Source organism: Rhipicephalus microplus, chromosome 1 (genome assembly GCF_043290135.1).
Source record: "Rhipicephalus microplus isolate Deutch F79 chromosome 1, USDA_Rmic, whole genome shotgun sequence".
NCBI lineage: Eukaryota > Metazoa > Arthropoda > Arachnida > Ixodida > Ixodidae > Rhipicephalus > Rhipicephalus microplus.
Window position 1 is genome coordinate 160,964,860 of NC_134700.1, and position 11,182 is coordinate 160,976,041.

The following is an 11,182-nucleotide window of genomic DNA, read 5'->3' on the forward strand; positions in this document are numbered from 1 at the left end:
ATATACTCCAATGTAGCGTTGACGCGCGCGCACGCTGGCACAGCGAAGCTACGTTAGCAAAAGGCGGGCACTCTATAGTCTGACGCCAGGCGTGACCGGCGCGACCAGCGTCCGTCGGCGCGGCCCGACGGCAACCGGCGCGAAATACGACAAGCTGCATTTCGAGCCGATGCGTTACCCAGACAACGCTGCCTCTCCCTCTTTTCGTGACGGAGGGACGCCGTACGTGCTGAAACGCGAATGCGTCAAAGCAACGCAGCCCGGTGCTCGCCTGCGAGTATATGGCAGGACCGCCACCTCGCATCGCAACGCCGGCGTGACGCGTCGAAATGAACGCCGGCGAGCACGCACACCACGTCACGTCGAAATGCATTTGTGCCTTGACTGAGGTATGTAGTCATGTTCTCACATGACACGCATCTCATGATTATTATGTTTGCACCATTCACATATACCTTCGCCATCCATTGACGTCACGTAATACAAGATTTGGCATATATGAAGCCAGCGAAATGGCCGCGAGCGCATCATGAGTGTTGTAGGTATTCATGTTGTTACATGACAAGCATGTCATTGATCATCAGTCCCCAGGATTCCGGACCACGAGCAGGAGGCGCGCTTTCCCGCATGGTGGGGGCGGTGCCCCGCGTCACTCCATGGGAGCAGAGAGCAAAACGATAATAACTCCTCTCCCTTTTTGATTGCTTTCCCGGATTCAAGTAGCAACTGTATGAATCTTTCTTTTGCCGGAGTTATAGTATCGTGGTTGTAATAGTGCGAGTTCCCCAGCTTATTAAAAGATAATGCACAGCGCCTATGGGCGCTCTCGGAAATATCAGCTGTTTTACCGCATTTGAATCGCTACCGTGGAGCCGTGCTTGAAAATATCCGATTGCTTTCTGGGATTTAGGTACTGGCGTATGTCTAGTTCATGATAGTATAGATCGTGTTTCAATCGGGTGGTAAAAAAAAGTTCCCTGGCCAGTTTTCTTCGGGGTGTGAGAGCTGTCAGTAGGGTTCCTCGATGCGCACGCCCCTTTGCAGGGTGGAGACAACAGCGTCGTCTGCTACGGCGTCCGCCATTAGGATGCCCTCTCCGCAGGCCACCTATAGCCACGATAGGCAGCCAACGGGCGTCGCGCGGCTGCATGCAGAGTTCGTTGTGTCAAAACGAGTGGTACTCAAACAACATGACAAAAATACAAAGTTTTCGCATCGGGAGTGTCAAGGTCTCAGATTTCTATTCTCTAATCTTTATTTTTAAAGCGACATTAGCAGCTGGAGTTGTTCGCAGCAGAATACTACCGTCCACGCCAGCCACGTTAACATCTTCAGTTAGCATCTTCTTGGGCTAGTCGGTAACTATTTATACTGGTTAAAGATGCGAAACACACGCACGCAAGTCCCATAACCTTTCATTGTGTCTGTGCGTTTTGTGCCTTTCACAAAAGTGTAAAAACAGTTTGCCTGCCGGTCAAAAAAGAATTAAAAAAAAAACAACGTGCTGTCACGAGAAAAGAGAAAAACTGTGATTGCACACCATATTTTCAGATCTAGTTTTCGAATTATTCATCAGCTACTCCATTTACGGACCGCACCCTGCAACGCACAGAATTCTGAATTTTGTTTTCATCTTTTTTACCTTACTGTAATTAGCAGATGGGCAAAAAAATTGTTCAATACATATACTATTTGGGGCTCTGCATACGGCTTTTATGGCATTAAATCATGACTCGCACGCAGACACTGACTATCAAACCAGGTTTAGCGTGTTTTCCGCTGGAATATATTATAAATTAGTAACTGTAATAAAGCGTTCGTCGATATCGTTAAAATGAAGCGACCACACGGCTTCTCAACAATAAGAAAGCAAATTGCGTTCAATATACGGCAGTTTCTGATGCCATAGCTTGTTTATTTCATCGATAACTTTAATATATTTCAAAAACAAGTGCTACAACTCACTGCAAGTTAACCGCAGCGCATGTCTTGCTTCCACTCCCACTGGTTCTCGCTGTTTCGAGCTGGCGCAGGTGAATGCGAAGCCTTACTCGTGCATAACTGGATATCAACATTTTTTCCAGAGAACCCTTGTGTTGCTGGCATGCCTGCACACTGCACTTGGTCCTCTTGATTAAATATTCAGTTACAGCTTTGAGAGGGGACTTCAGGGTGAACAGGTTGTCTGTCCAGGATGTGATCCCTTTAAAGTGTTCTTCACAAGATATGAGCGAGCTCATAACCTCACCGCTCGGATAACACAAGCTCTCACCATCCTGAACATACTCCTTTAGTGCAGTTAAATATGCGTGTCCATGGCTCGCCGAGCCTTGCATTGCAGCCCTGCACTGCTTGCAGTCCGTTTTCTTCATATTCTTTTCACAAGGAATTCACCTATATGGTGTAAAATGCTGCACTCTATTGAAGTCAACGCTTCAATGAAAAGAATTTCCCCATCATCAATTTCCTCTTCATCATCTCCTCGACACTCTCTTTTTCCTTGGGAAATCATGTCAACCAGGTACTCAGAGTCGTCATTCTCATAACTAGAGTTCGCTGGCGTGTGCAAAAACTGGCTGACGCACACAAGCTTTAGAGCGCATTTCATGTCGTACGCGTTAGGGACGGGTTTCCTTTGGCGCACGACAGAAAAAAGATTCTCCAGGCAGTCCTGAAGTAGTCTCCCAGTGAGCAAGAACTTGTAGCCATCCAATTTCAGTAAAATATTTTGCAAACGAAGGACCACTGTCGTTGCAGCCATGAGACCAGCCTATGAGGGCTTCCACTGGGATGTACTTCCCATCTGCATGCCTTATATTGTCTCCAATGTCAAGCGCAACGTTTCCAGGGCCTCGTGGTACTTTGCCATGTCTCGACAACTAAGTGCGACAGACGGATATCGCGAGGACATCAGCTTGTACCATTTTGCGATCAGGTCCAGGAACCATGCTGTAGTTTCAGCTTCTGGTTCGAGCACTTTCTCTCTAATTAGGCAACGAATGGCAGCTGGGGATTCCTTGAAAAACTGCACCGCTATGCCGACTTTCATTTTCGTGTAATGGCCTTTGCTGATGTGTACTTTGTGGGGGTGCTGACACCCCCCCTGTAAAGTTTTCTGCGCCGCGTGGCGCACGTGTCTCGCCCCAAGGCTTCATTTCGGTGGTGACCACCGCTGGGCGATAGATGGCGTTGTGTTCGCTTTGAGTACCATTGTTGGTAGAGTGGTAGCGCCGGTAGTGGCCCCTGGCGGAAGGCAGGCCTTGGTGTGGGCGAGCGTTGAGCGAGTCTCTTCTGCGCGTGGCGGCTGCCGCGAACGGTTGTCTGTAGCGCGGGTCCCCGGTGCTCGGCACCGCAGGCTTCGCGCCGGGGTCCCGCGTGGAAAGTCACGCGTTGGCGACGCCGCCTTGGGTGTGTGTTAGTGTGTGTTTATCATGTTAATGTGTGTTTAGTGTGTCCCTGTGTTATGTTGTTTGTATGGTAGCGTGTTAATGAAAGATTGATGTAACATTCGGCGGACGATATCGTCGTCTAAATTAGTTAATAAATGTATGTATGTTGTGGGCTTTGTACCGACCGCATCTCCTGTGTCCGTTCACTCCAAGAGCGAGGCGATGCGCGCGTTCGCCGCGCCGAGACCCCACACTGGCTGCCCAACGTGGAGCTCTTGGAGAATCGGACGACAGTTTTTGCGGTTCAATACAGGGATTTTGTTAGAGCCGGAGTAGAGTAGGCCTAGGGGGAACTTCTTTGCTAGCGTCGGTGGTGTGCTTTGTTGAGAAGCGAGGAGATTGGTTTTGTAACGTGTTTCAATTTGTCGGCAGGTTGACTTTCTATTTATTTTTTTTTTTTGCTCGCAAGTGTTGTTATTTTTTTGTTGTTGTTAGTTTTCAAAAACGTTGTTGAATTAGGACGAGAGCCATGCGGTCCGCATCCTGGGGTGAGCAAGGCCTAGAGCACGTGGTTTGTAGGCCAGGCCCGAAGCGAGTGAGTACGGAAGCCTCGTGGGTGGTCCGATTTTCTGTGAATAGCTTCTTCTATATCTTTGGGCTCAGGGAGCCGGGCGTCGTTGCTCTCTGGTATTGCGGCTCAAGCCGAGGCGTCGTGACACCGCCCGGGGCGGTGGACGCCGATCGCTCGGTAAGCTGCTGTGTGCGGCGAGCGATAGGGCCACCTCACAGAGTGGACGTCTCCTCGCGGCTGCCTCTTCTGCGCCTAGGCTGGGTGCTGGGTGGATGCCGGTTGTTGCCGAGCGACTCATTAGGCCTAAGGCTCTACGCAGCCGCCTGTCGCACGTGGCACAACTAGGTGGATCGTGGCGTTGAGGTGTTGCGCTCCGCTTCCCTCACTTTTTTTTCTTGTGAGCACGAGTTAGGAAAAGTGATTTTTGTTTTCTTTTGATGGGCGTCTCGGCCGCCACCGATGTATTAGCTAGCAGTACTGACCACTGTACCACGTGGCCGAAAAGCCTGAACTCCTTCACCTGGGCCGCGCTCCTTTGTTTCTTTCGAGTTTTGTTTTTTGTCGATGTATTCAGCCGGAGGGATGTCATCCACGGCTGGCTGTCCTGCACATCGTCAGCGTCGTTGGCCAGGAATGCGGTCGTGAGGTCGGGTGATGGAGATGCCTGGGACCTGCGCAACTGCCTGCAGTCCGGCGCCCTCGCGAGTGCTGGTCACAACTGGAAGACGTGTCGGCGCTGGCGACGGATCGTCGCGCCGACGGCAACGTTGCTGTTGCGGGGCCGGTACTGAGGTGAAGTCTAGCCGGACAGTGCAGCAGTGTCGTCCAGCGGCGGTGTCGTGGTGCAAGGACATTATAGTCGTGTGATATCATTTTTTTTGTTAAAGCTTGTGTAGCTAATTTTTGATTTCGAGATATGGTTTGATTTAAGGTTGGGAGAATGTGGGGGTGCTGACACCCCCCCTGTAAAGTTTTCTGCGCCGCGTGGCGCACGTGTCTCGCCCCAAGGCTTCATTTCGGTGGTGACCACCGCTGGGCGATAGATGGCGTTGTGTTCGCTTTGAGTACCATTGTTGGTAGAGTGGTAGCGCCGGTAGTGGCCCCTGGCGGAAGGCAGGCCTTGGTGTGGGCGAGCGTTGAGCGAGTCTCTTCTGCGCGTGGCGGCTGCCGCGAACGGTTGTCTGTAGCGCGGGTCCCCGGTGCTCGGCACCGCAGGCTTCGCGCCGGGGTCCAGCGTGGAAAGTCACGCGTTGGCGACGCCGCCTTGGGTGTGTGTTAGTGTGTGTTTATCATGTTAATGTGTGTTTAGTGTGTCCCTGTGTTATGTTGTTTGTATGGTAGCGTGTTAATGAAAAATTGATGTAACATTCGGCGGACGATATCGTCGTCTAAATTAGTTAATAAAGGTATGTACGTTGTGTGCTTGGTACCGACCGTGTCTGCTGTGTCCGTTCACTCCGAGAGCGTGGCGTGGCGATGCGCTCGTTCGCCTCGTCGAGACCCCACAACTTCTGAAAGTTTGGGTGCAATTTTCAGCTCTTTATCGGAGTCATACTCTACGACAGCACGCACATGCTCCAGTTTGACTTTGTTTGAGGGTAAGCCATGGTGACAGACAGTTGCGTCACTCAGTGTAAAATCAACAGAGTTCAAAAGCTGGCCTCGAATATTTTGTATCACGTGCGCGGCATCTGCAGTGAAGAAGAGTTCCTTTCCCTCAAGCACAGGATGAGGGATTGCGCACACCGTGTTTGAGTTCCTATGGCTAGAAAAACCAAACTCGCGCCACATCGCTCTGTTGGAGGCTCCCATGTCAGAGGTCACCACAAGCACTCTCAGGGAAATATCTACGCAGAGTTGCACGATTTCCAGCACAAAAATTCTTGAGCAGACAGCCGTCGACCGAGCTTCCAGTGAAATGATACGCAATGACCTGTTTCCATCTTGAGTTCAATCCTCCGACCATAAACACCAAGCAATGACAGGCGGGTTCATCTGGTTCCGCTGGGAGTGTCTTTCCTCCAAACACGACGTCTTCAGCACGGTCGAGCTCATACCCGCGGGCAATTTCCATTTCGTCGAGATAAAGCACACAATCTCTTTCAACGTCTTCCAAGCCCTCTGCTTTTGCTCTGAGCAACTCAGTAACTTCCGTTAAAATCCCAGACAGGAACTTGAACCCTTGAAGACGACGGACAAGAGTTCTGTTGGAAGGCAGTGGATACCCAAGTTTTCTAAGGGTTTCATAGCCTGTTGTTCCACTTGTGAATTTTATCTGAAGGGCTTGTTTAATTGTTTTTGATGACCAGGTAGTACCTCGGTTGCTGTTTCGTGATAAGGCTCGCATTTGGTCTTCATTTAGGAACTTCAGTTTTTTTCGTAAAATCCCACTGGCATATTCCAACTTCTGAAGCTTCTTTTTAATTGAATTAGTTTTAGCACTTGCTTTGCTATGATCTTCACGGAGTTTCGCGTACTTTGCCTTCATGTCCTGTAGCTGTTTATTCACTTCAGCACACGACCTGTTACTGCACTTCTCTTCCGACAATTCAACATGGGTTGCGGAAAGTGGGCATGCAACTAGCTGAGAATCATCTGTTGTAGGAACTTCAGTTTCTGCCGTGGCACTTGGGCTAGGTAAGTTGCTCATCTGATCACGAGACATCTCCGTGCCATCACTCGGTAGTGGCTGCAATTCTTGATTTGCTGTTTGTTGCATACCAGCTATGTCGTTGACATGTTGTTCTTGAATTTCTGTCGCTGAGGTATCAGAAGCATGGGGTTGACTGTGCAGAGAACAACTTTCTTCTGCGGCCGCAGGCGTCCCTTGTGGTAAAAACCTTTCTTTTGGTGGCTTCCTGTGCTTAGGCATCGCTAAAAAAAACACACATATGTTGCATATCAGCTGGCAGATTCTTTTATCATTACGAACGAACATGCTCTGAGCGTCGCTACACATAGAAATAAAAATAAACAAAGTGCGAAGTTGTCATTATCTTGCTTCTGGATGGCAGGTGCGGTTAATTCACCTCTCGATAAAAATGGAGGAAACGAGCGATTTCATTGACCGAAGGTATTAGGAGCGTTTTTCTGTAATGTGCGTTTTTTTCTGTTTTTAAAGAAACACCTGGTTAGACCCTCCATGTGACTCTTAAGAAGGCCGGCAATAACAGTGCTAAACGTGGAACTGACTAAGATTGGAACAAGGAACAAAATTAGGAAGCAAACTCGCAAACTTCCGTTAACGCGAAAATAAGTGGATTCCTACCTCTGAACGAAAAGATTGTTGGCAGAGCATTCGGCTTCAATTTTTTCCAGCCGTCCACACGGTTCTGCTCAAATGCGGTTTCTTCGAAATGTCCCTGCAACGCGGAAACACGCGATGATCAGGTCTCAAAGATCTTCACAAAAACCTTCTAAGCAGACCACAACAGCCAACACTTTCAGGGACATGCGTAAAGAGTGATAAGGGAATTTTAGGGGCTGTTGTAGTTGGAGTTAATAATAAAGAAGGGAAAATTGTCAATTTCTTTCTGAAAAAACAGGGACAGCGAGAAAATATTCTTTGATAATGAACTGACGGGATGCGTGCTTTCAATGTGATGTTACAAAAACAAATTGTTGAAGGCGCCGGTAGCAACAAGCGACAATGTAGGCGCACATCTCTGCGCAATTGCAGCTTGTGTACAACAAGCGATCAAGAACAACGCATTTTGTGCTATCCAAAATGAACAATACGCATGTACATAGCATGCAAATGAACGAGTATTGCACCCGGTGCACTGGTGATAGCGATTAAGCCCGATCGGGGTCAGATTTCTGAACAGTCATTGGCGTCCTTCTGCACCAAAAGCCTTTCACATGAGTAACCAACAAGCCCACGTTGCAACCCTCATCGACTACAGTCCTTCTGCAGCTTGCGTATAAGGGAGTCAATCACATCAGGCTCGATCGCGATCAAAAATGCTGAAATGGCATAACTTACGCTGCACAAACACGAACGGTCCGTGGGTTGCCACTTGTCGCGCTTGATCTTTACCAGCCACAGGAGTCGCCTTTTCGGATCTTTCGGAAATCTGAACATCCTATAGCCATTTCGCGAGTGGTTTGTGCACTGTGGCACGCAACACCCGGGCATTTTGCCCGAGAAAACGCTATAAAACGCCGCGCACCTGTCTCACACAAACCAGACGCGACGGGGCTAGCACACTCTAGCGAGGCGGGGGGGAGCCGAATGGCGGCCGCCGATCGGAAGGCGGCATTCACCCCCTCACAGAATGACTCCACCCTCCAAGGCGGCGGAGGGGAGAGCGCGCATCGAGGAACCCTAGCTGTCAGGCCCTTGTAGCTCCATCTATCGTTGAGGTGGTGTACTTTACGGTGCCACGTAAAGTTTGAAATAGGGTACGCGTGAAAAAAGAGGATTCCAATGGAAAGGCACTTTTATGACCCCGCTAATCAATATTTAGGGTTCATTGAGGTAAAGATTGATAATATAGCACATCAACAGGGTAATGTTAAAAAGGACGAAGTGCACGTTTTCGAACATTTAGTGTATGTACCATATAGGGGCCTCAATTTACAGCACATTCTCGAGTTTTACAAGCTACATGGAAGTTATAGTTATCTACTAATTAGTTAATAAGTACTAATAAACTATGGCATCTCAAGTCAGGCTTCGAAATTGCGAGCAATATTCACCGGGCGCGATATTACGGACGGGGGTATCAACTCGCCGTCCGCGCTGCTTAAATCCGGCATACCTCATGGACTCCTTCGGGCCTCTTTTCTTTTCGGCTTATATCAATAATGCCACCCGTGATATCCCAGCAAATGTAAAGCTTTTCACAGATGCCTGTGTGCTTTAAAGTAGTCAACGCTTCCAGTGAGCAGGTTTTTTTAAATAACTCTTTATCTAAGATTCAAGTTTGGTGCACAAAATGACAGATTACCTTTACCGCGGGAAAAAATGGGGTGATAACCATAACCCGCAAAACGGATCCATTAGGTATCCAATACAACCTAGGCAATCAATTCTTGTCCTTTGTCTCGCAGTATACGCACCTTGGTCTCATCATCACATCTGATTTAAGATGGAACGAACCTGTGTCGTATACTGAGAAAAAGGCTTTGAAAATACTAAGCTACCCAAAACGGGCACTCGCTAAGGCATCCGGCGAACCTAAATGACTGCATATGAAACGTATGTATTACCAATACAAAAATATTCATCGGCTGTCTTGGACCCGCACACGCAAGCTAACACAGATAAACTTGAATCAATACAGCGAAAAGTTGTAAAATTCATATTCAATGCCTAAAAGTAACACATCTCCGTCAGTTTTTTCTGGAGAGCGCTAAACTAGAAACCCTAGAATGGAGACGTTATCGCGAAATAACGAAGCTGTTCTATCTCATATATAATAATAACCTGGCAGTACAAAAAACTAATTATACCAAACCAATTTTGCGCCACGAAACACGTGCCTCCAATCTTGAAAGAGTGACTGAGCCCCTATATACAGGCATCCTTTTTTTTCGCACAAGCAGAGAGCAGAACAATTTACCACCAAAGATTCTTGAAAGTGTTGATCTCAACTAGTTTCTTTGTGCGTTAGCTGTTTCACATGGCTCATAACCATACCTTCATATATATTACAGTGCGCTTCATTTTAATACCCACCTTGATCAGACTGATTGCTTGAGGTTCAATGCCTCGCTTCTGAACGATTCTTCAATGCTTCGATTCTGCATTGTCTCGCTTCTTAATATTGCCGACTTTATTTTCGCTACAGTTGGTATTTGAGTTCTTTTTACTTTTTGCCCAAACAACATATCCCAGTGGGCACTGTTTTTATAGTTTTTGTATTGTTTAGTGTATTATGGCCATTCTTGGGATTGTGGACCGTATTTGATGTCGCTTCTCTTTTTTTCATTTTGAATTTTCGCGCTTTCATTCAACACTATCTATCCAGCTGTACCTCCTACACAATGTTGCGTCCACTGCGCCACACACCCCTGCCCAAAGTCCGGCATTAGACTGGCAGTTTTCTCTAAAAATTAACAAATGCCTAAATAAATAAATACACTTCCTCTTTTTTAATATGCAACTCTCCAATTTAACGATATAAAAATATTAAGGGAAGTAAGTTAAAAGAGAGAGGTATAATGCTGAAAGGTGGGGAGGTTAAATTTTTTAGGAATAAATAACCTTATTTGCACTGCGTTATGTCCACGGTAGCCGGAATAACAAGCGTACGTAACAGGGAACTGAGCTTATTACTTTCAAGAAAGGCATTTGCGCGCAGCACAGTCCAAATTGTCCGAGCGCTGGCTTTCGAGTCTTCTGTGGGCCATAAAAGGGGCGAGGAGCACAAAGGAGAGGCAACCAGTGCGCGGGCGCACTGATTGCCCGGACAGTCAGTCAGTTCCCGGGCGCGCGGCGTCAAGTATTGTGTGTGTGTGGGGGGGGGGGGGGCAGGACGCATCCTTTAAACTGGCTGGAAGGGGGAGGTGGGAGTGATTATAAATGAAAAGAAAAGTGAGCCCCGTACCTCTATCTCAGGGGGAGGCCACCTCAACAGTAGCTCACGAGAGATGGGGGTAGAGAAGGGAATAAAAGGATAGGATCAAAAGGTAGAGACATAGAGAGAAAGGGAGGAGAAACGAGGCGCAGGGACGGGGAGCGACGGAAGTAAGGAGAAGACAGGAAAGATGGACACGGTTGCCGGAGTCCGAGGATGGGGCAACAAAGGCGAGAGCTCTTGTCGGCGACAGGCTGGGGGCGGGAATTCCCGGTCTATAGCCCCTCCATGCGTTTTCCGGTAGAAGACGCGATGGCGGGGCTTTAAATTCAACAAGCCGATATCTCCGGCTGAGACTTTTCTTTTTTTTACGATGGCCGCCGTCCATTCAGGCATTCTGTGAAAATGGCGGGCGACCACTGGTTGTCCTTTGTGGAGTTTCCAGCAACGCGAGGCGTTGGCGGTTCTGGTAGAAGGGCTGAGATGTGTGTTCGCAGCTCGCAAGAAAACATGAGATTCTCCGGTACTTGGCCCGTCTCGCCTGTTGTAAGTTGCTTGAAAAAAAAAAACATGCAATGCGCCACTGGAATGACCTCGTAGTAGAGTCTCTTGCATGAGCACGTTTTAGCTCTACCACGTAGCGTTTGGCCTGTCTTTTTGTGGCTGGGTGGTTTGGAGCAAATTTCACCACTGTGATG

At 48.3% G+C, this 11,182-nt stretch overlaps 1 protein-coding gene across 1 annotated transcript; it reads right to left on the minus strand.

Moving 5' to 3' along the window:
• Window positions 1-1,910: 1,910 nt before the first annotated feature.
• On the minus strand, window positions 1,911-8,181 carry LOC119177373 (uncharacterized). The gene is made up of 3 exons (XM_075887566.1): window positions 7,946-8,181; window positions 7,229-7,322; window positions 1,911-6,834 (listed from the first exon to the last, which is right to left on the minus strand). The coding sequence occupies exons 1-3, from the start codon at window positions 8,096-8,098 to the stop codon at window positions 5,774-5,776; spliced, it is 1,308 nt and encodes a 435-aa protein (XP_075743681.1). The 5' UTR covers window positions 8,099-8,181; the 3' UTR covers window positions 1,911-5,773.
• Window positions 8,182-11,182: the final 3,001 nt, after the last annotated feature.